Source organism: Jaculus jaculus, chromosome 12 (genome assembly GCF_020740685.1).
Source record: "Jaculus jaculus isolate mJacJac1 chromosome 12, mJacJac1.mat.Y.cur, whole genome shotgun sequence".
NCBI classification, from domain to species: domain Eukaryota; kingdom Metazoa; phylum Chordata; class Mammalia; order Rodentia; family Dipodidae; genus Jaculus; species Jaculus jaculus.
Genome location: NC_059113.1, coordinates 68903976 through 68929975, shown reverse-complemented (window position 1 = coordinate 68929975; position 26000 = coordinate 68903976). Strand labels below are relative to the sequence as shown.

Here is a 26000-nt window from a genome sequence, read left to right as displayed (position 1 = left end):
ACATAAGGGGCGTGGCAGAGGCGTCGGGGGAAAAAAGAGGCGGGGCTAGACTGGCAGGGCGAGGGAAAGGGAGGCAGAGGAGCTGAATGGGAGCCAGCCGGGTGGGCCGAGAAGCGGCGGGGTAAGCGTCCGCAAAGTGCACCTCTGTGGAGCTACGAGAGGCGTGGCCCAGAGAGGTGGGTGGCGGCGGCTGGGGTGAGGGAGGGGAACCTTCGGCCGCCCAGGCGAGCTTCCTTGTGGCTTGCGATGCTGCTCTGCGTGAGAGGATTCCGGCTCTGGGCTGCCCGTCGCGCGGCCCCGGGCGGCCCTGGGGTCTCGCGGGACCTCCTCTCCCGCGCGGGCGAGCTGGACAGATATGGGGGCCTGTCGGTGCACCTGGCGCGGATCGGCGCCCTGCAGGATTTGGATACCACCGCCTTCAGGAAGCTCCTCCTGGGCAAGTGCTGGGCAGGGGCTTGGAGCTGCTGCCTTCCTAAAAGTCGTGGTTTTTGCGCTTGGCCCTGGGGTCACGGTCTCCCACGAGTTCTGAAGAGCCTTGAGCTTAAATGGCTGCCCTGTACTAGTATGTGACCTTCGGAAAGTTCTGTAAGCGTATCCTAGTCCACAAACCCGGATAATGGGAACTCTTGCGTTTAAAATCGTTAGCCAGGTGCCAGTGATGAACTCTGGCTAAATGTTAAGGATACTGGAGCCGTAGTTCTGGGTCTGCACTAGTTCAAAACTGCCCCATTGTCTAGTTAGGGCTGAACAGTTGGAGCAGAGCTTGGTCACATCTACCACCCATAGCTGTCGGGACAAGAACAGAATTTGTTTCTACTCTCAGAGCGTTGTAGTTCTCAATAGGCACATTCTCCACTGGCTTCAAAAATAAAGCTGTGGGAGGGTCCTTCACTTTGGAATAAGTGCATGGTTTTGGTAAGCTGCACATGGCATGAAAATTCAGTTATGAAAATGTCTTCTCACAGAATATCTCAAATGTCTGTTGAACACCATGGCAATTATGCACCACTGTAAATAATAGTCCAGCTATAGTTCATTGTTTAATCGTCCCCAAACTAAACCTTGTGTACCTATTCATCGTCTTGCCTACTATAACTGTGGACAGTCCACTTAGACTCCAACAGTGTCACCAGTAGGAGAATCAGATCTATTCATCCCTTGATACATGCACATACGTGTGAATAGACACTTGTTTATTGCACATAGTACTTAGCTGTGCACAGATAACCCAAGCAGCACCCCAGGAAGCATGTTCTGGGCTTAAGTCCCAGACTCTGTCATATGCTTCTGGCAGTAAGCAAATCGCCACACATAGTTGTTTTCAGGTGACATCTATGAATACTGCCTACTCTACTTCACTAGGTATATGTAGGGCTCAGAGCCTAGGGCCAAAGAACTCACCAAGCTTGTGGCTCTCAAGTTCTTACCAAGGACTACAAAAAATGGGAAAACACATTTATTTATTTTAAGAGAGTAAAATAGAGAAGAAGCCGGGGGTGGTGGTGCATGCGTTTGATCCCAACACTTAGGGGGCAGAGGTAGGAGGATCATCCTCAGGCCACCCTGAGCCTACATAGTTAATTCCAGGTCAGCCTAAATCAGAGTGAGACCCTACCTCAGGAAAAAAAAAAAAAAAAAATAGAGAAGAAAAGCTCTCATGTTAAGAGGGGCCCACTCCAGACTGGGAGAGGGTCCACAGAGGGAAAGGCAAACGTAGCCACCTGAATAGTCTTTTTATAAATCCAATTGGATGTGCCTAACTGTCAAGTTCAAATGTATATTAAGGACCTTGATTGACTGTGAGGTACTTTAAGGTAACTCCCCCCCACCCCCAGAGTAAAAGCAGAGAATGTCCTTGAGCCTGCTCTTGCAGTCTACAGAGGTCAGAGAAGGATCTGGCTTCTCCTTATCTTTTGCCTAAAGGAGTTCCCTAGAGGTGTTTTTCCTTAAGCAACCTGAGTCCCTTTCTAGGCAGGAGTTCCTCTTTCCTAGAACTAAGATTCCATGAAGGTTTAAACCTGATCCTGCTTTTGTGGTTGGTTAAGCACAGCCCCCATTCAGAATCTATAAATGACCCCATCTTAGAGACTTTACCTCTCTTCCCCATTTTCTTGGGCAAGTGCTGTTCTGTACTTTCTCCTCAATCTAACAAAGTCTCTCTAAACCTTACCCTTTGGTCAGTGGATTTTAATTCAGGGCTGGAGAAATGGCTCACTGGTTAAAGGCACTTGCTTACAAAGCCTAAGGACCCTAGTTCAATTCTCCATTACCCACAAAGCCAGATAAAGTGGGGCTTGTGTCTAGAGTTTGTAGCAGCAAGAGGATCTGGTACAGCCATTCTCTCTCCATCTATGAAATATAAGAAAATAATTATTTTTCAGGGTAAGGTCTCACTCTGGCCCAGGCTCACCTGCAATTCACCATGTAGTCTCAGTCTGGCCTCAAACTCAGCAATCCTACTTTGCCTCCCCCAGGTTCTGGGATTAAAGGCACATGGCACCACACCTGGCTGTAAATAGATATTTTAAAAAATTATTTGAATTTATAAGACAAGAATCTGGGGATACCCCAAGTTATCAATGTGTTGGCATATATTAGTGTATTGGCAAGGAACCCCAGAATTACCATGAGTTGGTTGGCCTAGGAGGAGAACACAGTCTCAGAAAGGGCCTACTCATCATGGCTACAAGCCCATGTAAAGTTAAGGAGGGAGAACCAGGAAGCTGCTCTGTATCACCATCTTGAATCTAAGTCAGGATGGCATCCATGTTCTTTTTGGCTTGTGTTCTTAGCTGACTACCTACAAAAGAAAGTTGCTTTGTTCCTAATCTGTAACATGTAGCCAAAGTAACCTGCTTGAAATCTGTACACTCTAACATATATGTATATATTTATTTTGCTTTGGGATATGCATGTAATCCAGGCATGGTGGCACACACCTTTGATTCCAGCATTTGGGAGGCAGAGGTAGGAGGATCACCGTGAGTTTGAGGCAACCCTGAGTGAATTCCTGGTCAGTGTAGGCTAGAGTGAGGCCCTACCTTGGTGGGGGGAGGCGAGGAATAAAAGAATTCACTGCATACAGATACCTATGTGGGTATGTAGAAGCCAGACAATTTCAAATCTAATGGGGAAATTGTGCTTCCTGGAACCCTAAGCCTTGAGTTCATATCTGCAAGCTAACCAAAGAATTGGCAATTCCAGATTCAAGAGAATGATTTTTGTTTTATTTTTTTAAGAGAATACTTTTTAAAAATCCTTTCATTCAGATTTTACAAAGGAGTGAGGAAAGGGGAAGGCTGGGAGTTAAGTGGACATAAAGTGGGGAGAAGAGAAGTACACTTTGTGGAGCCCAAAAGCCCATGTGGGCCATGCGTAGCTCAGGAATCCATGTGACCAGATATGGATCTGGAAAAAAGTGTGGAAAGAAAAGAGAAAAGAAAGTTAAGGAGCTTCTGCCATGTGAGGAGCTAGAGGGGATAAAGAACCCAGGCTGAGAGTAATAGCTAGGGGCCCCTCCTGGCTGGGAGTTCTGGGATTAAAGGCATGGGCCACCACACCTGGCTTTGCAAAGGTATTTATAATCTTAGGGTAGATGAACCATAGGGCCAGCTGGTTGGTTAGGACTAGGGGCTGTCTCTGGAAGAGATTAGCTCTGGCACCAAATTCCAGGGAGGAGGCCAGGCTGAACTTGACCAACCACAGTGCTTAAATCCTATGAAAGTCCTCCCTCCCAGGATGGGTCCTGACTGTGGAAAAACTGGTCTTAGATTTCTAGGAAGTGTAAACTTTCCTGCCTTTGTTACCTTCAGAGGTCCAGTCACCCTAACTCTACCCCCTCTCCTGAAACACCATGCACCTCTTTTTGAGATGGAGTCTCTCTGGAGCTCACCACTTAGGCTAGATTACTAGCTAGTGAGCTTCAGGGATCCCCCTAGCCTTGTCTCCCCAGTGCTGGAATTACAGACTTGTGCCACCACACGTAGCATTTTTGTGAGAGTTCTGGGAAGCACACTCAAGTCCTTATGCTTGCACATTAAGCACTTTATCTACAGAGTCGTCTCCCCAACCCTATTTTTATATATTTTAAATAAAAATTCTATTGTACACTTTAAGGATCTAACTAATATGGATTCAGTTAATCCTCACAACTTTGTGAGGTAGATGCTATTATTCCCAAGATGAATATGATAGCATTGAGGCACAGGCACAAAAGGTATCTTCTCCTTATTGTACATCTGTTCTGACCTCACTCTGCTCTTAGGAACTTCTGCTAGTTCTGCTGCAATGGAGTCAAACAAAACTAACTGCTTGTAAAGAGAAACTAACATAATCTAAGAAGGAATCCTGACAGGAAGTCCATCTCTGTTCTTTTCAAGTGGACAAATTGTGTTTAGCATATTAGTAAAAGCTGGTAAGCATGCTTACTACTGCAGTCAGGTTCTCATTTCTGGCAGAAATCACCCAACCAAGAGCAGCTTGTGGGAAAAAAGGGTTTATAGGCTCAAGGGGAAGCTCCATGATGGCAGGGAAAAATGATGGCATGAGCAGAGGGTGCACATCACCTCCTCACCAACATCAGATGGACAATAGCAACAGGAGAGAGTGCCAAACACTAGCAAGGGGAAACTGACTATGAGACTCATAAGCCCACCCCCAGCACTTCACTGCCTCCAGAGGCATTAATTTCCAAATCTCCATCAACTGGGAACCTACCATTCAGAACACCTTAATTCTACCACATTCCACCCCCCCCATAAACTGATAACCAAACATGATATAAAATACAATGCATTCATCCATCTTTAAAAGCCCCCATAATTTTCAGCAATCCCAACAATGTTCAAACATCCCCATAATCCAAGGTCTTTCTTTTAACTGAACCATAAAACCAACCCCCACCAAAAAAAAAAAACCATAGTGACACAGAATAAACACTGCAAAAGATGGCATTGGGCATGGCAAAGAAATATCCAATCAATACAAGACTTAAACAAGGCAAACATCAAACTTCAAGTCCAACAACTAATCAAGGCCAAGTCTTCAAGTGTAATAATTTAAACCACCACACTTACATTTGAAAATTAAAGTTGAGGGTGTTAAAAGAAAGTATTGACAGTGGACATGACTCAATAGTAGAGAGTGCCTACCTACTGAGCAAGTAAGAAAGAGCATAATATTTTTATCAGTTCATTTGTCCATTTTAAAAAATATTTTGTTTTTATTTCTTTATTTGAGAGGGACAGAATATGTGCACCAGCTCCACCAGGTGCAAACTCCAGATGCATGCACCACCTTGTGCTTACATGGGTCCTAGGGAATTGAACCTGGGTCCTTTGGCTTTGCAGGCAAATGCCTTAGCCTCTAAACCATCTCTCCAAACCATCTGTCCATTTTACAATGATTGAGTACCTATTGTTTGCCAAGTGTTACCTTCAGATGTATGTATATAGAGCTAGATGTGGGATTTGGGTGTTCAGGAGGGGTTACCCAATGTATGACCCCTAAGTTTTGGGTCCTGTCCTACCTTTTAACAAAAAATTGATAAGGATGGACCCAAGAAGGATAAATTATGAATTATTAAATTTATTGAGGGGAAATCACAAATAGTGGGGTTTAAGGGAGAAATCACAAATTGTGGGGTTTAGAAAACATGCTTTCATGTGGAAACACTTCATAGTTTATAAGATTTGTTTAAGACAAATTGAGTTTTTTTAGGGGGAAAAACTGGATTAGTGCTGCAAGCATGCAGACTTAAGAGACACTGAGGCTTTTATGCCCAGCAAGGGAGTACATGCCTTTAATCCCAGCACTTGGGAGGCAGAGGTAGGAGGACTGCCATGAGTTCAAGGCCACCCTAAGACTATGTAGTGAATTCCAGGTCAGCTTGGGCTAGAGTGAGGCCCTACCTCAAAAAAAAGGGGGGGCTAGAGAGATGGCTTAGCCATTAAGGTGTTTGCCTGCAAAGCCAAAGGCTCCTGGTTCAATTCTCCAGGACCCACGTAAGCCAGATTCACAAGGGGTCACACTCATCTGGAGTTCGTTTGCAGTGGCTGGAGACTCTGGTGTGCCCATTCTCCCCCCCCCCCTTCTCTCTCTCTCTCTCAAATAACTAAACAAAATATATAAAAAATTTTAAAAAGAGGGGGTGCTGGAGGGATGGATGGCTTAGCAGTTAAGGGTCTTGCCTACAAAGCCAAAGGACTCAGATTTGATTCCCCGGTACCCATGTAAGACAGATGCATAAGGTGGTGCATGCTTCTGGAGTTTGTTTGAAGTGGCTGAAGGTCCTAGCACGCCCATTCTGTCTCTCTCTTTCTGTCAAATAAATAAATAAAAATAAAATACAAAAGAGAGAAAGAGAGAAACTGAGGTTTTTAAAGATAAATTAGGGTAAAGATACAAATGTGGACTTGAGAGAAACAGGCTTTTTAAAGAGAAATTAGAGTAAAGCTTCTGGTACATGGAAAGTAGAATCTAAGACTTTGTGCAGTGGAAGGAGAAGTACCTGCACGTGGCAGATTCAGAAGGCAGAGGAAAATCATGCAAGTAATCAAAGAGAGAAGTTACCCCAATCTATAACGCAGAGACAAGCAGAAAGGTCATCCAAACCAAGAAGCAGTTTTACGCTCTTTCCCCCTCACCCACTTGGGTGTGGGGGAACCCAGACTCAATTGTATCCTTGTGGCACCAATGAAGAGAAGTAGACAGACCAAGCAGAGAAACAAAGCTGAGCTGAGCTCCTGGAGTTCAGTACAGGAAGAAGACAGGAGCCTTTGTAGGCAAAGTTGAGAAATGATTGGTTGCCAGGCTTGTCTAGGTAGTGTGCTAGACTGGGCAGCAGGGGGCTCTGTAGACCAGTCTCAATCAGACAGAAGTTCAATTTTTGTGCTAGCATCTAAAAAAGCTTTCTCCTATCCTCCTTTAAGATCAGCCTGCACAGGTCTGTACCCAAGGAATTCATTCTGGTGGAGAATCACATAAGCACTGAGGTGTGATTATCATAAAACATGGTAGTGACCATGATATGGATGTGAACAGGGTATTCTGGGATGTACCACCATGGAGCAAACCAATGAGGGAAGTACATGTTTAAAGGTGGCTTCCTGGAAGAGGTGGTATACTATAATGTTTTAACTTGTGACACTCATCTTGTTGCAAATCTTCATAGGTTTTTATCTTCCTCTGCTCTCCAGCTACAATGCAGCAGTGGCGATCTGAGGGCCGAACAGCTGTGTGGCTGCACATTCCCATCCAGCAAAGCCGATTCATTGCCCCTGCTGCTTCCCTGGGCTTCTGCTTCCACCATGCAGAATCTGACTCCTCTACGCTGACTCTGTGGTTGGGAGAAGGACCCAGCAGACTGCCAGGATATGCCACACATCAAGTTGGAGTTGCAGGTTGGTTTCAAACTTGTGGCCCAAGATTTAAGTGTTTAGAGGTTTAAGCAATGTGTCACTTCTTACAAATGAACAGATAATTTATTTGTGGATGACTTGATTCAGTGATCACCTTGGGAGTATTGCAAAGTACTTTTAAATAAATGGAATTTGCCTTAGGAATCAGAGGGCAGCACAGAGATAAAGCAAGTATAGAGGTTAGTTTTCCCACAAGATATGTTTGGACATGTCTTTATACAGATGTTTGAGCTTCACTTAGTGCTCAACTGGGACAGAGAAATAAATTCAGCCTAGTAAAGTGTATGTCAATCTAAATAAAACTATGAGATTCACCAAGAATAATGATACTTAATTTGGAATAGAAGAGCATTGTGGATAGGTCTACACATGCCATAGTAATCATGGAGCATATATATATTTAAAGAGGTTGAGACAAGTGTTATGTCATAAACATGCTATGTCAGAAATTTAGAGGAACACACTTGCTTGAGTCTTTCCACAGTGTCAGAATGTTCGGAATAACCAGCTCACGGGTATGGATGTTTCCTAGCAGCAGTTTACCAGATACTCCTGCTCTCCTTGATAGCATGGTCGAGGCAAACATAGGTTCTTTTATTCCAATCTTAATTACTAATGTTAATGCCCAAGTCATACATCACAGAGTACCTCTCTATACACGCACCTGAATAGGTTACAGAAGCTTGGGAGGCAGAGCTGGAAACAGATTGAAAAGCAAAAGCCTCTGTACTGCTAAGACAACCTATGGGAGAAGCTGCAAGAAGAGCTCCTGCAGCTAGCTGCACAGTGGAGTCAACTGCAGGGTTAGAGCTGAATGCAGGAACCCCTGAGGTCAAGGCCAGGACTTGAGTCCAGATGAGACTAGTAGGGATTTTTCTTTTTTTTTCTTTTTTTATTTTTTCGAGGTAGGGTCTCACTCTATCCCAGGCTGGCCTAGAACTCATTCTGTAGTCCCAGACTGGCCTCTAACTCATAGCCATACTACCTTTTCTGGTAGGGAAGTTTTACATAAGCTACATGGATGGGCAGCTGGTCTAGCCCAACTAGTCCTGATGTCAGGTGTCTGGAGTTAAGATTTCTGAGAAAAGGCAATCTTCCCAGAAACCTTACTTTTCTAGAAAGGTTTCAGAAGGGAATGAGAGGTCTCCTAAGGAGACAGAGTAAAGTAGTGACCTAGATTTTCTCCTAAAGGTCCTATAGACAATGCCCACATTTAGTCAAAAGGAAAGCTATTCATTTGCAGGTTCTGTCACTCCTAAAGTGCCTCACTGCTTTTGTGAGTAGTGGTAGTGCTGCAGACCTGTGATTCTAGCAGTCTTTTGTTTGTTTGTTCGTTTGTTTTGAAGTAGGGCTAACCCTAGCTCAGACAGACTGACCTGGAATTCACTATGTAGTCTCAGGGTGGCTTCGAACTCACAGCAATCCTCCTACCTCTGCCTCCTGAGTGCTGGGATTAGAGGTGTGTGACACCACACCCAGCTCTAGCAATCTTTGTGGTAATTGCCATCAGGTAGTCAAACATATAAAGCCTTCCTTGATCACCTCCAGGTTTTGTTTACTTCTGTTAAGATTGGCCCAAGAGGACTCCATTTTGATTAACTTGTATTTGTTTCTCACATACTAGTATTAAATATGCTAATTTGTAAAACAAAAGATAACTTTCTATTTTTTTTATTGACTACTTCCATGATTGTAAACAATATCACATAATAATTCCTCCCTACCCCCACTTTCCCCTTTGAAACTCCACCCTCCATCAGATCCCATCCCCCTCTCAGTCTTTTATTTTTTATTTATTTAATTTTATTTTTGGGTTTTCGAGGTTGGGTCTCACTCTAGCCCAGGCTGACCTGGAATTCACTATGGAGTTTCAGGGTGGCTTCGAACTCACAGCAATCCTCTTATCTTTGCTTCCCAAGTGCTGGGATTAAAAGTGTGTGCCACCATGCCTGGGCCAGTCTTTTATTTTGATGTCACAATCTTTTCCTCCTTGTGGTAGTTTGAATAGATGGCCCCCAATATATTCAGCTTTTTATTGATTGTACTTTGTATCTGTATCTGCATCCACCTGGCTGGAGGTAGTGTCACTGGGTGGATCTTAAGGTGTGGTGGTAGGTTTCAGGTTTCAATCTAAAGATATGTAAAGTGTGCCTAGCAGGAGTTCCTGAAGTGTGCTGTGCTGTGTGGCTTTTGGCTTGTGCTTCTCTCTCTGTCTGCTTGGTCCTGTGAAGGCAGGCCAGCTTCTTCTGCCATTCTGGAAATTCCCCTGGATCTGTAAGCTTCAATAAATCCCTTCCTCCATAACTGTGCCTGGTCTGGAAGTTCATCTCAGTGAACCTGAAGCTGTCTGCTACACTCCTATTATGATGGTCTTGTGTAGGTAGTGTCAGGCACTGTGAGGTCATGGATATCCAGGCCATTTTGTGTCTGGAGAAACATGTTGTAAGGAGTCCTACCCTTCCTTTGGCTCTTACATTCTTTCCACCACCTCTTCCACAATGGACCCTGAGCCTTGGAAGGTGTGATAGAGATATTTCACTGTTAAGCACTCCTCTGTCACTTCTTCTCAGCACCATGGTAACTTCTGAGTCATCTCAAGGTCATTGCCATCTGAAAAGAGAAGGCTCTCTAACCAAAAGTGAGAGTAGCATTAAGAGAAATGCTTACTTTGCAGTTTGGTGAGCATAGTATATACATTTAGCCAGACAGCAACAGATATTACACACCTAGGGCTCATGACTACCTCTGTTATAAGTTTTAAGTATCAGGGATGTATTCCCTCCCATGGAGCAGGCCTCCAGTCAAATTAGAGGGCAGTTGGTTTCCCCTATAACAGATGTGCCACTATTTCACCCATTGGCTCATTTGGCCTGGCTGGCAAAATATAAGGCTTGCAGTATCCACTGTTGAGTATCTTCACTGGTAATTTCTTTCTCTCCCATTGAACAGCATGCAGCCTGGCTTTTTCCAGCTTTCTGTTAGCTGGTGTACATGGAAGAGGTTTTCAGCTCAGCTTCAGCAGGATTTCTCAGTGACCTTGTAGCCCAAGTATGTGGGGTCTTCAGCAATAGGGTGTTACCATCTATTCCTGGTGGGAAACCAAAGGCCTTGACAAAAAGATAATTTTTAAAATTTTTATTTATGTATATACTTATTCAAAAGAGATAGGGATAGAGAAAAATGCAGATAGAGAGAATGGGTGCACCAGGGCCTCTAGGCACTACAACTGAAGTCCAGACATATGCACTACTTTGTGTATCTGGTTTACATGAGTCCTGTAGAATCAAATCTTAGGTCCTTTGGCTTTGCAGGCAAGTGCCTTAACCACTAAACCATTTCTCCAGCCCAAAATAACTTTTAAATTGAATTTAAGATAAAGTAAACCAGTGATTATATTTTGTAAAGATATTTACATTGTTATTGTGATGAACAGTTATTTAAAATAACATAGCATAATGAATACAGAATTTGAAGTCCTGATGGGCTTCAGAAACAGGAAAATGGAAACACTTTCTTCAGATGAAGATAGAAGTTCTCAAAGTGTATCAAAATCACATGATGCGTTAAAGCAAACAGCTTGTCCCACACAAGAGTTCTGATTTTATGTCTGAGGTGGGGGCCTGACTTCACTTTCCTAAAAGTTTCTCTGTACCTCTTTCCTCTATTGCTAGTCTCCAAGGACTACTCTTGGAGATCCAGGGTTAAGGAAAATTTTAGATTTCTATAATAAAAAAAAAAAACTGAAGTAGTAAGGACCCATTTTGTCATTAAATAAATGAGAGCAGCAATACAAACTAATTATTGTTATTTGATATGTCTTCATATAGTTTATAGAGTTTGTAAGTTAGCTTGCTTATCTGAAGTGTTTTAAAGGAATTGTTGGGCAGGAGAGATGGCTTAGTGGTTAAGCTGCTTGCCTGTGAAACCTAAGGAACCAGATTCGAGTACCCAGTACCCACTTAAGCCAGATGCACAAGGTGGCACATGCGTCTAGAGTTCGTTTGCAGTGGCTAGAGGCCTTGGTGCACCAATTCCCCTCTCCCCTCGACTCTCTCTCCCTGTTTCTTTCCCAAATAAATAAATAATTTAATTTAAAACATAATAAAAAATAAAGGACCCAGGCCCAGAAAGCCAAGCGCCACATGTTCTCCCTCATATGGGGATCCTAGCTACAGATGACTGGGCTTCTGCGTGAGAATGAAAATACTTAGTAGCAGAGGCCAGTAAGGTAAAAAGGCGACATAAAGGGTAGAGAAAGGAAGGGAGGAGGATACTTAATAGGTTGATATTGTATATATGTAATTACAATGATTGTAATGGGAGGTAATATGATGGAGAATGGAATTTCAAATGGGAAAGTGTGGGGGTGGGGAGGGAGGGAATTACCATGGGATATATTTTATAATCATGGAAAATGTTAATAAAAATAACAAATAAATAAATAAATAAAAATCTTACCTGAAATTAGGGAACAATGACAACCACAATTGCTACTTCTAGTCAAGAACTGACCAGTGATGGCATTGGTATAATAAAGCAAGAAAAATACATAAGAAAAAAAAACAAAAAAAAAAAAAAGGAATTGGTCAAGGATGTCCAATAATATTTCCTTTTATTTTTTTTCAAGGTAGGGGCTCACTGTAGCTCAAGCTGATGACCTGACCTGCAATTCAGTATGTAGTCTCATGCTACCTCCCGAGTGCTAGAATATGACCTGAACCGGCCTTGAAAACTAGGATTTGTAGTAGTTCTTGGGGGTGAAGACAAAGTAATGTATGGATTCGTCCTGGAAAGGTATAGAATGTTTAGGTAGTCTCATGGTGGCCTTGAACTCACAATGATCCTCCTACCTCTGTCTCCTGAGTGCTGGGATTAAAGGTGTGTGCCACCACGCCTGGCAATTTTTGATTGTTTATTCAAATCCTTTATAACACCCAACACAATCTGAAGTTATATATCATGTATTTAACTCTCTCCCACCATGATTTAAGCTCCATGAAGCCAGCTGTTCTGCACCTATTCATCACTGTTTCCTCAGACTAAAGACAGAGTCTGGCACAAAGCAGGCAGTCAGTATTCTCTGAAGGAAGGATTGATGAATGGATGGGTATCTTGATGGAGAAGCACGGCTGAGAGAACATTTGTAGTGTTGTCTATGAGAGTTCCTGCTTGGAATGAAGCCCAGATGTCAGGCTGTTCTACTCAAGAAAGCTGTGTGAACTCAGGCATTCGTAAAAAAAAAAAAAAAAAAAAAAAAAAAACTATTTATTTGAGGGAGGATGGGCAGATTTAGAGAGAATGGGCCACCAAGGGCTGTAGTAACTACAAACTCTAGATGCATGCACCACCTGGTGGCCTATGTGGATACTGGGTCCTTAGGCAAGTGTATTAACCGCTAAGCATCACTCCAACCCCACAGGCTTTCTATATGATGCCCACAAAACAACTGTAACAAACCCCTGAGATAGTGCACGTGAGGTACCTGCTACCTAATATGCTAGGAAATTCTGTTTATTCCTTTTTGTTATAGTTGTCAGAGTCGAAAGACCTGAATGCAGTAAGAACTAAGGACTGCGGTTTGGCTTATGAGGATGAGGAAGAGCAAGAGCTTTGTCAAGACTGGGCTAGAAGCAGTTTGTGTGAAAGGCTTGTTGTTATGCCCATGACCTGAGAACTTATGCAGGGTTGTTTTGCATAGAAACAGACTAGTGTGAGCAGATGGATATGGCCCCCTAAAAAAAACATGAAATCTTAAGGCTGAAACTTCTGCCCATTCAGCTGCAATTGAGAGATTACAACCATTGAGATTGGGCCAGCTGACCTGCACTGGGGCAACAGGAAGAATGTAGACTCTTCTGAAGGGGCCTGAGTGCTCAAGGAGTGTCCTGTTTTTCAAAGTCTGCTTTATTCCCCCCTGGATTAACAAATTGGCACCCTACTTGGTATTATGGAGTATAAGAAATGCAGGAAAGAGAGAGTCTTGTGTTTTGGAAACAGCCATGGGCAGTATGAAGCAGGTTTGCTGGGTTCCTGCATGGAGACCTAATGGAACCATGAGGAAGAACCATAGGTTGCAGTGGAAACCCATTAGTCCCATGGTGGTAAGGAAAGCTGCCCGCCCCAGATGAAGTTTTCCAGGATTGTGAATAGCCTAGATGGAGGGGCAGAATTGGAACTCCAGAGACTTGTTTATTGGTTAGAATTATCAGACTTAGAGATTTGACACTGGTTAGTTGTTGGACTTGGAGCTACAGAGTTTGATGTTTGCCCTGGTTGTTTTAAATCTTGTACTGGGTGAATATTTCTTTGCTATGTCTAGTGCCATCTTTTGTGGTGTGAATGTTTATTCTGTGCCATTATGGATTTGGGGGGATTTTTGTGGTATTATGGCTCAGTTAAAAGGCCTTGTATTATGGGGATGTTGGAATATCATTTAGATTGATAAAAACTGTGGGAACTTTTTAAGTTGGCCTGAATGCATTGCATTTTACATCATGGATGATTTATCAGTTTATGGGGGCCAGGGGAGGATTGTGGTAGTTCAATTCAGGTGTCCTCCATATTAGTTTATTAAGAACACCTAAGTTGGTATTCTGAATGCTAGATCCTGAGCTGATGGAGATTTGGGAATTAACACCTCTTGGAGGCAGTGTATTGTTGGGGATGGGCTTATGGATATAGTAGCCAGTGTCCTCTTGCCAGTGTTTGGCATACTCTCCTGTTGCTACGGTATGCATTATGTTGGCCAGGAGGTGATGTCCACCCTCTGCTCATGCCATTGTTTTTCCCTGCCATCATGAAGCTTCCCCTCAAATCTGTGAGCCAAAATAAACCCTTTTTTCCCCAAAAGCTGCTCTTGGTTGGGTGATTTCTGCCAGCCTTGTGACCCTGACTGTGACAGCATGGCCTGTGTTTTACATGTTTTATCTCTGCGTAGTGTTTCCCACTTTCTGACATGCTCTGATTTATCTTTTGCCTGTTCCCTCTGTGCACACAAAGCAGAACTGGAGCCCCAGGACAAGGAATTTTATTTATTGCTGTATCCCTAGAACCTGGAGAAGTGTTTTTTATATAGCAGGAGCTCAGTTAATGTATAAAAGAGTTCTATAGATGTTATGTATAAGAATTCAATGAATGTTGATAGAAAATGTTGATAGGAATGTTGATGGAAATTATTTTATTTTATTTCCCAAAAAGGTGCTGTGTTTGATGAAAGTACTAGAAAAATACTGGTTGTACAAGATCAAGATAAAGTAAGTCATTTCTGCTTTATAAACTGCTTTCCAAATGTTTGATTCTCTTTAGAGAAAAATAAAATGTAAAAATTTTGATATGCCCAAGAGATTGCAGAATGATTTTTTAGGTTATTTCTAAGCAGTTATGAATAAATGAGGTACTTACTTAAAATCAAAGCATAGTCCCAGCATGGTGGTGCACACCTTTAATCTTAGCACTTGGAAGGCAGAGGTAGGAGGATCTCTGTGAGTTACAGGTAGTCTGGGATTACAGAGTGAGTTCCATGTCAGACTGGGCTAGAAGGAGACCCTACCTTGAAGAAAAAAAAAATACACACACACATGTATGTATGTATGTATGTATGTATGTATGTATGTATGTATGTATGTATATGGGGGAGGCCTAAACCTGCCAAGGTACTCCTCATGGTTCCTCCCTCCCTCATCACTATAGGATAATTACAGAGGATTGTGTTTAACTGAAAAGAGAACTAAGTCTCTGATGTATTAAAGCTCCTGCTGTACTCCAAGAGCTGAAAGTACATTTGTTTTTCTTTGAGATGGATTCTTATGCAGCCCAGGCTGGCCTTGAACTCACTGTACAAGCTAAAATGAACTTGAACTTCTGATCCCCTTTGTTCCACCTCTCAAGTACTTGAGTTATTGATGTACACCACTACACCTGGTTTATGTAATACTGAGGATTGAATCCAGGGCTTCATGCATGCTAAGCAAGCACTCTACCAATTGAGCTACATCGACAACCCCTCAATCCATTTTTATTGAACAAACCCACCAACCTGGAGAAACTCGGTGGCAGCTTCTATGTTATTTCTATGTTATTATAACAGTGTATAATTAGTGCATACTTAGCTGATGAGATTTACCTAAATACTGCACATGTGAATTCCAGAAAGTGAGTCATTAGCATTAATGACTACACAGTGAAAATAAAAGATAACCCTATTTCTGGCAGTGGACCAAGCTGTAGTAGAATGCAGAACAGGAAGGTCAAATAACACAAGAGAACCAAGGTCCAAGGGTAGCAGATCTATACCTTGTTTGAGCTGCTTGAGATAATGGCTGAAAAAAATTACTAGCCTTTATAGGTGGTGTTTCCAGAAAGTACTGGTTGGGATTTCAAGAAGCAAGTGCAGGGAAGCTTGAAACACAGTAATAAAACAGAAGGTGTGTGTGAAATCAGGAAAACAGTAAGAAGTAAATGGATCAGAGGATGAATCATTCCTTTCACATAGCCTAGAAAAACAAAAATAAATCTGAATTTATCTTCAGAACAGATTTTGAAGAACTAGCACTATTGTATTTGAAATTGGGCTTTAACAAACAGTATCATTTTACAGTATTGTTAGTATCTCTGTAAATACAGTGAAAATGTACCTTTCTCAATACTAAAGTGCCTAGTTCTTGAGCTTGCAATTCCTAACTGGTATTGGATTTCAGAGTGGCATGAAACTGTCCTTCTGTCACCCACCCAAATGTTGTCCATTTACCCCACACCCAAAAGAACATCAGATTTATAGTTGGAAAACATGAAAGAAAATATGTCATCCTACTCATCATTCCAAAATACAGGAATACTCTCAATAAAATAAAGTGCAAATGAACTCTAGATGCATGCATGCACATACCACCTTGTGCATCTGGCTCACTTGGGTCCTGGGTAATTGAACCTGGATCCTTAGGTTTTGCAGGCAAGTGCTTTAACCAAAAAGCCATCCCTCCAGCCCCACTACCTGGATTTTAGCACAGATTTTATCACATACTGGCTGTGTGTCTCCACACAAGGTCGTAGGCATTATTATACCCTCACTTTTACCTCCTCGATGGGAAAAATGGACTGTCATTAAGTGGTTTAATGCTGACAGAAACAGCATGACTGAAGCATGGTAAGCATATATTAGCTAGTATCTTAATATTGCAACCCTTCTAATGGGTATTTGTATATAAAAAGACTGAAGCCGGGCATGGTAGCACACACCTTTAATCCCAGCACTTGGGAGGTAGAGGTAGGAGGATTGCATGAGTTCAAGGCACTACATAGTGGATTCCAGGTCAGCCTAGGCTAGAGTGAAACCCTACCTCGAAAAACCAAAAAAAAAAAAGGAAGAAAGAAAGAAAGAAAAATATTGGGAAGTTATTCTTGCCTCACTTTTTTTTTTTCCCCCAAATAGGGTCTCACTCTAGCCCAGGCTGTCCTGGAACTTCATAGTCCCAGGCTGGCCTTGAACTCACAGTGATCCTCCTTCCTCTCCCTACCAAGTGCTGGGATTAAAGGCATGTGCTACCACACCTGGCCTTTGCCTCACTTGTTTTTTCTTTCCAAATTTTTTTTTATTAACAACTTCCATGATTATAAAAAAATCCCATGGTAATACCCTCCCTCCTCCTACATAACCCTTTGAAACTCTTTCCCCTCTCCATCTCAATCAGTCTCTCTTTTATTTTGATATCATGATCTTCTCCTCCTGTTATGATGGTCTTGTGTAGGTAGTGTCAGGCACTGTGGTCATGGATATCCAGGACATTTTGTGTCTGGGGGTAGCACGTGTAAGGAATCCTACCCTTCCTTTGGCTCTTACATTCTTTCTGCCGCTTCTTCTGCAACAGACTATGAGACTTGTAAGGTATGATAGAGATATTGTAGTACGGAGCACTCCTGTCACTTCTTTCCAGCACCATGATGTCTTCTGAGTCATCCCAAGGTCACAGCCATCTGAAAAGAGAAGATTCTCTACCCAAAGTGAGAGTAGCATTAATATAAGGGTATGAACATTAAGAGAAGTGCTTACTGGGCAATTTGATAAGCATACTATATACATTTAGTCAGACAGCAGCAGATGTTACACCCCTAGGGCTCATGACTACCCCTATTTTAAGTTTTCAGAATCAGGGATGTATTCCCTCCCATGGAGCAGGCTTCCAGTCCAATTAGAGGGCAATTGGTTTCTACCATGACAGACATGCCACTATTGCACCCGTTGGCTCATTTGGTCTGGCTAGCTAAATATAAGGCTTGCAGTGGCCACTGTGGAGTATTTTCACTGGTGATTTCTCTTTCTCCCATTGAACTGCATGCAGAATGGCTTCTTCCAGCTTTCTGTCAGCTGATCTACACAGAGGAGGTTATCAGCTCAGTTCCAGCAGGATTTCTCAGTGGCCTTGCAGCCCAAGTATGTGAGTCTTCAGCAATAGGGTCTTACCCTCTATTCCTGGTGGGAAAACCTTGGCAATGGCCTATAATGTTTTGGGGGTATCAGGGACCTCCCTGGCCAACAACTGGTATCCCATCCCTGGCACTGAAAATTTTCTAGCAACAATATGCAGCTCCTGAGCGTTCCATTGTCCAAAAAAAAGTATGTTTCCATATGATTTATTTATATCCTCTTAGATTTTTTTTTTTTTTTGGTTTTTCAAGGTAGGGTCTCACTCTGGTCCAGGCTGACCTGGAATTAACTCTGTAGTCTCAGGGTGGCCTTGAACTCATGGTGATCCTCCTACCTCTGCCTCCCGAGTGCTGGGATTAAAGGCGTGCACCACCACGCCCGGCTCTCTTAGATTTTTGACTAGCCCTCCCTCCACCTTTCCTTTACTCAATCTCTTCCCCTGTCCTCACTTTGGCCTTTGCCTCAATTTTAATCATATGTGGAATATTGGCCCTTCAAACCCACATAATTTTGATCTCTCTACTTTTTAAAAATGTATTTTATTAATTTCTTTGAGAGAAAGAGGAAGAGGGGGAGGGAGTGGGAGTGAGGGAGAGAATGGGCACACCAGGGCCTCCAGCCACTGCAAATGAACTCCAGATGCATGCACCCCCTTGTGCTCTGGTTTATGTGGGTTCTGGAGAATTAAACCAGGATTTGCAGGCAAACACTTTAAATGCTAAGCCATCTCTCCAGACCCTGATCTCTCTACTTTTCTCTTAGAACTCAGGCTCAAGCTTTTAAAAAAGGAAATTTAAGAGCTGGGCATGGTGGTACACGCCTTTAATCCCAGCACTCAGGAGACAGAGGCAGGAGGATTGCAGTGAATTTGAGGCCACCCTGAGACTCCATAGTGAATTCCAAGTCAGCCTGGGCTAGAGCAAGACCCTACCTTGAAAAACCAAAAAAAAAAAAAAAAAAGAAAGAAAAGAAAAGAAAAGGAAATTTCAGATCTTCGAACCTAACGAGTGTGAGAAGATGTCACAACTCATTTTTCATAGTATCTATAATCTTTCCAAAGGCTTGATTTATGAAATGATCAAAAATTTATAAGCTACTTTTCATCCTCTGCCTCTTTTTCCCCAAATATTTAGTTGATCTCCAGTAAGTTATAGTCTGTTCTAGGTAAAGGTTCTAGGTAAAATCCTAGGTAAACTGTTGGCTCTTCGTTTTTTTGGAAGCATCTGGCCAACCTGTTATATCAGTCTTTTCCTGGTATGGATAGAGTTCATGGTAATGTCCTCTGCCTTTATGGAGAAACAGCCTGTGGACTATGAACTGCTGTAGAGAATGAGAAAAATTTCCACATGAATAAAATAACTCACAACATGCTTTATAAATGAGTATCGAGCCTGAGGAAGGCATGGAAGGGCAGGTCTGCATTCTGTAACCAACAATTAGTAGTTGGTAGAGGCCATGGGAGCTGAGCCATGATCTCCAGGCAGCATAGCTGAGACATGACACATGTTTAAGAAGCATTCATCCAGGAAATGAGTGGGTCACAGCTCAACAGAAGACCAACAAGCATGTTTTGTGAATGAAGAGTAGAAAGTATGTGGCTAAGGTTCAGCTCCCTTCTGAGTATAACTTCTCATTCTTGAGTTTTAATAGTGATGATATAAGAAATAACAAAATTCTAAAAGGAGAAAAGGCTTCATGTCAGCCCATGCTACCTCATAATTACTCCAGTCTATTGATTTCACTTTATCTTTTTCAGAGATCATATTTCCTATTTGCCCCTTCCACCAACAAAAGGAAAAGAAAAACAGTAGATGAGAAAATGCAATTAAATGGTAGACAACAAACTAATTATTTTATTCACACTTCGTATAACAAGTAATTTCATTCTACATAAAATCATTAACACATAGAATTCTTAAAGTAGTATATGATTAGAAACAAAACGCATTAAGTACATGTGAAAATTAAGAATAGCATACATTAGTGATTAATTTTATTCCATACTTTCTACTTATTCAGCAGCATCTGTAAGATTCTCCTACTTAATTTGTTCATAGTTAACCAGCAGCAGTTATATTACACCAATGCAGTAGACATTTCTCTTCAATGTTTCATTAATGTAAATTTTATCACATTAACCAAACAACACCACTTCTATTTTCTGGCCACAAAAAAAGGTTAAAAAAAGATTTCATCAGTCACCCCCAAAAAAAGAAAGGAAGGAATAGTATTGACAAAAAGGATACATGTGAACTTACCAAAAAATGAATTTGTACCACCTTAACCAACATAGATTTTATGGCCTGTTGTGTGTCTGTGACTGTGTGTGTATGCACATGTACATGTGTTTACTTGAATAATGCTATACTAACTTTATTTCTTGATTTTATACCCTAGTTGAAAAACATGTGGAAGTTCCCAGGAGGCCTGTCAGAGCCTGGAGAAGATATTGGTATGTATTAACATATCCTTAATTAAAGCTTAAAAACATTCAGAAAATTCATGTATTAACTAATGTTCTTGCTAATAAGAATTTATATTTTCAAATTTTTTCAGAAAGTCAAAGTACCAGAGAGATTACTTCAAGGCTGATATAAGATTAGCAGCAAACTTTCTAACATTCTAAAATATTCCATTTCAAAAGCAAAACAAAACACTGTCTCACTAAATCATTCAGTTCATGAAATTAATATCCTCAGGAACATTAAGTCCTGTTCTTTTTCTTTTTCTTTTTCTTTTTTTTTTTTGGTTTGTTGGTTTTTTGAGGTAGGATCTCACTCTGGCCCAGACAGAACTGGAATTCACTATGTAGTCTCAGAGTGGCCTGAAATTCATGGTAATCCTCCTACCTCTGCCTTCAAAGTGCTGAGATTAAAGACATGCACCACCAGGCCCGACTTTTTCTTTTTTTTTTTTGAAGTAGGGTCTCACTCTAACCCAGGCTGACCTGGACTTCACTATGTAATCTCAGGCGATCCTCCTACCTCTGCCTCCCAAGTGCTGGGATTAAAGGCATGTGCCACCATGCCTGGCCAAGTCCTATTCTTTTTAGGACTGCCTCCTTCTGAATTAATTTGTTTGCCTTTGGGGCTTATTGGTGAAGTTTATATTAAGGGTCATTTTGAATATAACTAAAACTGTTGGAATTTAAACTCTTGACCATTCTATCACAAAAGAGCAAATAATGACCTTTAAATGAACTTTGAAACAACTACAGTACAGCCAGTTATGGAGCAATAATGATACAGTTGTTCTCTTGATAAAAATTTTGTCAGCTATTTATTCTGAATACTTTAGGAATCAAGAAAATAGAAAAATGTCTTATGTGTATCTCATGAGAAATAGTCCCTTGGGCTGGAGAGATGGCTTAGCAGTTAAGCACTTGTCTGCAAAGCCTAAGGACCCTGGTTCAAGGCTCGATTCCCCAGGACCCACGTTAGCCAGATGCACAAGAGGGCGCATGCAGCTGGAGTTTGTTTGCAGTGGCTGAAGGCCCTGGTACGCCCATTCTCTCATTTTCTCTCCCCCCCACCTCTCTTCCCGCCTCTTTCTATCTGTCGCTCTCAAATAAATAAATAAAAATGAACAAAAATTTATTTAAAAAAAAGAGAAATAGTCCCTTAAATCACCTTGCTAGGCTCAATATTGAAGACAGGGCACTTATTTGCAAAATATAGGATATCCTGTTTTTTAAACCAAGTTCATCCTAATTAATGAGTAAATAACTCATTTGATAGCAGTATTAGTTCTCCAAGACCTTTTCCTTAATATGCATGGTGCATTTCTCCATAGACAACAACTGTATTAAAGTTTCCTAAATTTCTTTGTATTTAAGTGTATATTCTTGAAACTTGATTTTTGTTTTATTTTTTAAATATTTATTCATTTATTGGGGCTGGAGATATGGTTCAGCAGCTAAAGGCATTATTCAGTAAAAGCATCTGGCTTTACATGGGTACTGGGAAATTGAACCCAGGCCATCAGGCTTTGCAAGCAAGCATCTTTAACCACTGAACCATCTCTCCAGCCTGAAACTTTTCTCTTTTTTTGGTGGGGGGTGCTTCAAGACAGGGTATCACTCTAGCTCAGGCTGATCTGGAATTCACTATGTAGTATCAGGGTGGCCTTGAACTCACAGCAATCCTCCTACCTCTGCCTCCCAAGTACTGGGATTAAAGGTGTGTACAACCACACCCAGCTTGATTTTGAAATTGAAGCACTGATTAGAATGCCCTGTGCACATTAATACCACTAGCTCCCCTAATGATCTGTGAGCTAATTGCATTAAGAATTAAGATACAAAGCCAGGTGTGGTGGTACAAAGTCTGTCTCCCATGTATCAAGCAGGAGCCTGTGAAGTCTGTATGCTTAAGTTTGGCTTCCTTACCATCCATGCTGGGGAAAAGGCATCTGCCGAAGGTCTGGATAGCTCCTTCCTGAGCCTTCAAGATAGATGCAAATTAAAAACACATTTCCAAGCCAAATTGTATGGGTTTAGGCTTAAGCATATTTCTAGAATCTTCAAGCCCAGTTATCTGTAAAGTAAAATTAGTCACCTCACTGATATTGATATGCTTCAGTCATGTGAGGCTTAGAACAGAAGCAGCAACTAGTGTTGGCCACACTTCCTGGGTGGAAAGAGTAAAGCCATACCTCAGAACTTGCACCTCTACACAAACCCTGAAGGTGCTAGAAGTGATGACGGCATATGAGGTCAGTTCTGGAGGATAGCAAAATAAAGAGTAATAGAGATTCTTAATGGTGAGACCAAATCATTGGAACGTATGTAAATGGTGTTTAAACTCTCTAGGAAAGCATGAAATGAATGTTAGAAATACTGCCACTATGAATAGTTAAGCATTGAGGTTGGCTTATAATCAGTCTCATTAAATCACAGTAAATAAATGCTAGTTAATTAGGGAACTCATTTGTTTAGAATCTTCATTTGTTTATTTATTTATTTATTTGGTTTTGAGGTCGGATCTCACTCTAGTTCAGGCTGACCTGGAATTCACTATGTAGTCTCAGGCTGGCCTCAAACTCACAACCATTCTCCCGCCTCTACCTCTTGAGTGCTAGGATTAAAGGCATGTGCCATCATGCCCAACAGAGAGAGAAAGACACCTCCAGCCACCACAAAGAGACTCCAGACACATATATCACACTGTGCATCTGACTTTACATGGGAACTGGGGAATCAAACTCCAATCACTAGGCTTTACAGGCAAGTGCCCCAACCGCAGAGCCATTCTCCAGCCCTAGAATATTTATTTCTTTGATTATACTAAGTAAATGAAACATTAGTATCCAAAGTGTTTTTAAAAACAATTAAGAAGGCTGGGCATGGTGACACACACCTTTTAATCCCAACAGAGGTAAGGGGATCACTGTGAGTTCGAGGCCAGACTGGGACTACAGAGTGACTTGCCAGGTAAGCCTGGGCTAAAGTGAGATCCTACCTTGAAAAAAAAAAAAATTAAGACAGTCATGTACAGAACCGAATCATCCTCAAGTCTTGAGTATAATGGTATCTGTAATAGTCAAAGTGTCTTCTTAGAAGTCTAATTTCCACAGGGGAAAGTAACTTGCAGCAGCTGAGGAGCTCCAAACTGCTGAGCCTGACCAGAAACATGCCAAAGCTTCCTGCCACTCTGTCCCATCTCAGGCTAATCCTATATTAACATTACCAGACATCCTTCTTTATTGTCTTATCATTAAACAAACCTGACTGGCAGAGAGTTACAAAACCATGACAGGGATGGATTAACTCACATTTGCATGTTTTAAACTGTACATGTATACTAATGTATGATAGAAGACATCAAGGCCAAGAGTGATTTTTTTTTTTCCAGAACATTTAAAGAATAAAAGTACACATCTGAAAAAGAGTTGGGACCATTTCATAAACTTTCAAGACTAGGGCCACAATCTTCAATAACAGATTTAGCAACACTATGCAAGATTAAAATTATTTTTCTTATTAGAAAAAGTTTCTCAACCTAGATTCGTTTATGTATTCAGTGTTCCACCTCACTTTTTGTAGAGCAGGGACTTGTTGCACACAGTGGACTTGTTGGACACACTTAGGCAAACAGTTCACCCCTAAGTTGTATTACCATCTCAGTGCTTTCAGGTTACAATATAATTTCCAGCCATGTTTAGCCCACAGGCAAATCTCAGTTCTAAGATAAGTCAGCATACAGTTTAAAATGGCAGACACGTCTATATTTCAAAGCATGTTATGCTTCCTGTACACCTTTCCAAAATTGTTTCTTAGAAACAATTACAAGAGTGTGTCTTGGGGATGTACGTGTCTGAGGGACTGCTAACACAGTGTATAGAGAACCACCCCCCCCCCCTTTTTTTTGAGGTAGGGTCTTGCTCTTGCTCTAGCTCAGGCTGACATGGAATTCACTATGTAGTCTCAGGGTGGCCTTGAATTCAGGGCAATCCTCCTACCTCTTTCTCCCTAGTGCTGAGATTAAAGGCATGTACCACCATGCCCGGGTAAGAGGCACTTTTTTGTTGTTGTTTTCAAGGCAGCGTCTCACTAGCCCAGGCATACCTGGAATTCACAGTGGTCCTCCTTCCTCAGCTTTCCAAGTGCTGGGATTAAAGGCATGCATTATCACCCCCAGCCAAGAGGTACTTTTACCTGATTTGCTCATCTGTGCCTAGTTCCTTTTTTGCTAGCAGTATACTGACAAGGCAAAATCCTTCGGTGTGACAAGCAAGGAAGGCAATAAAAGGCATTTGAACATGTCTGTGGAATTCTAAGGCTTCCCAGAAAAAGAGGTCAAGGTAGGCAGCTGTCAAAAGACTTGTAGTGAAAGACAGTAACAAAGCATCACGGAGCTAGATAAAGTCTATTTGGCAGTCTTGGGTGTTTAGGAAAACTAGACACAAAAACAAGTTAATGGCAATGATTGGATCAGACATAATAAATTTGTATATAATTGAAGAAAAGAAAACCTTATACAATGTGAAGCCCCTTTGAAAACTTTCGATTAAATAACAATTGCATTTTGGGATTGAAGGGATGAGTCCTAAATTCTGTGGAATCATCTCAAGAAACAAAGGCAGTACCAAAAATGACTGGAGGACATCACTAACAGCATCCCTCCAGGCCTGAGGCAATGGTTCTAAAGGAATCCACCTGCCTGGAAGCTTGACACCTCTACCTGGAGCAGCAGGGGAGCAGAACCTCCATGGTTCATTCTGTACCTGCAGCAGTTCCATCTGTACAGAAAGGCACGTGCTCAATCCTGGTGAATGTACACCTAGGCAGCTCTGAAGGACGTTCAGGAGCAGAGTAATCATGCTCTATAAATGTGTTTCTTCTTTGGGTGAATCAGCAGGGAGGTGGAAAACGTGTTGTTCCAAAAGTACAGTAAATAAGAAACCCTCAACATTTTAGAAGTATCTTCTATGTCCAGAAGGCAGGATGATTGCACTGCAGACAGTTTTACTCTTGAACTTGTAGATTTTAGCTGAAAGTCTTAGATGGTGAAATCTTTAAAAGTGAGGTCCTTATGCTTCTTCCCTCCTTGTATATAGGAGACACTGCAGTCCGAGAAGTTTTTGAGGAGACTGGAATAAAGTCAGAATTCCAGTCCCTCCTGAGCATTCGGCAGCAGCACACCAGTCCTGGAGCCTTTGGGAAATCAGACATGTATATTATCTGCCGCCTCCGGCCATATTCCTTCACCATAGATTTCTGCCCTCATGAATGCTTACGGTGTGAGTGGATGGACCTCAATGACCTAGCCAAGACTGAAAATACGACCCCCATCACCCACAGGGTTGCTAGGCTGCTGCTGTATGGGTACAGAGAGGGGTTTGACAAGATTGACTTTACCATGGAAGAACTTCCAGCAGTGCACACAGGACTGTTTTACAAACTCTATCATAAGGAACTGCCAGAGAGCTACAAAACCATGACAGGGATGGATTAACTCACATTTGCATGTTTTAAACTGTACATGTATACTAATGTATGACAGAAGACATCAAGAACTTTGGAACTGACTAGATACCAGATGTTAATTTTCTTTTTTTCCCCAATGTTAATTTTCTAATGTGGGGTTGGAGAGATGGTTTAGTGGTTTAGGTGTTTGCCTGCAAAGTGAAAGGATCCAGGTTCTATTTCTCAGGACCCACAT

At 41.8% G+C, this 26000-nt stretch overlaps 1 protein-coding gene across 2 annotated transcripts; it reads left to right on the top strand.

Moving 5' to 3' along the window:
- The first annotated feature begins 68 nt into the window (after positions 1 to 68).
- Positions 69 to 26000, top strand: Nudt6 (nudix hydrolase 6). Of its 2 annotated transcripts, none has more exons than XM_045131036.1 (5): positions 69 to 176; positions 7197 to 7400; positions 14616 to 14671; positions 20236 to 20290; positions 25396 to 26000. In XM_045131036.1, exons 2-5 carry the CDS (start codon positions 7202 to 7204, stop codon positions 25791 to 25793), a joined length of 708 nt encoding a protein of 235 aa, XP_044986971.1. In that variant the 5' UTR covers positions 69 to 176; positions 7197 to 7201; the 3' UTR covers positions 25794 to 26000. The 2 variants fall into 2 exon arrangements, with proteins under 2 accessions (XP_044986971.1, XP_004667062.2); XM_004667005.2 differs by lacking the exon at positions 69 to 176 and adding an exon at positions 245 to 436.

Bases quoted from the DNA above. Each gene is read 5' to 3' on its own strand.
- Nudt6 (XM_004667005.2), top strand. From the start codon at position 247: ATGCTGCTCTGCGTGAGAGGATTCCGGCTCTGGGCTGCCCGTCGCGCG. The intron at 437-7,196 runs GCAAGTGCTGGG...TCTGCTCTCCAG, and splicing joins CTTCAGGAAGCTCCTCCTGG to CTACAATGCAGCAGTGGCGA. The intron at 7,401-14,615 runs GTTGGTTTCAAA...TTTCCCAAAAAG, and splicing joins ACATCAAGTTGGAGTTGCAG to GTGCTGTGTTTGATGAAAGT.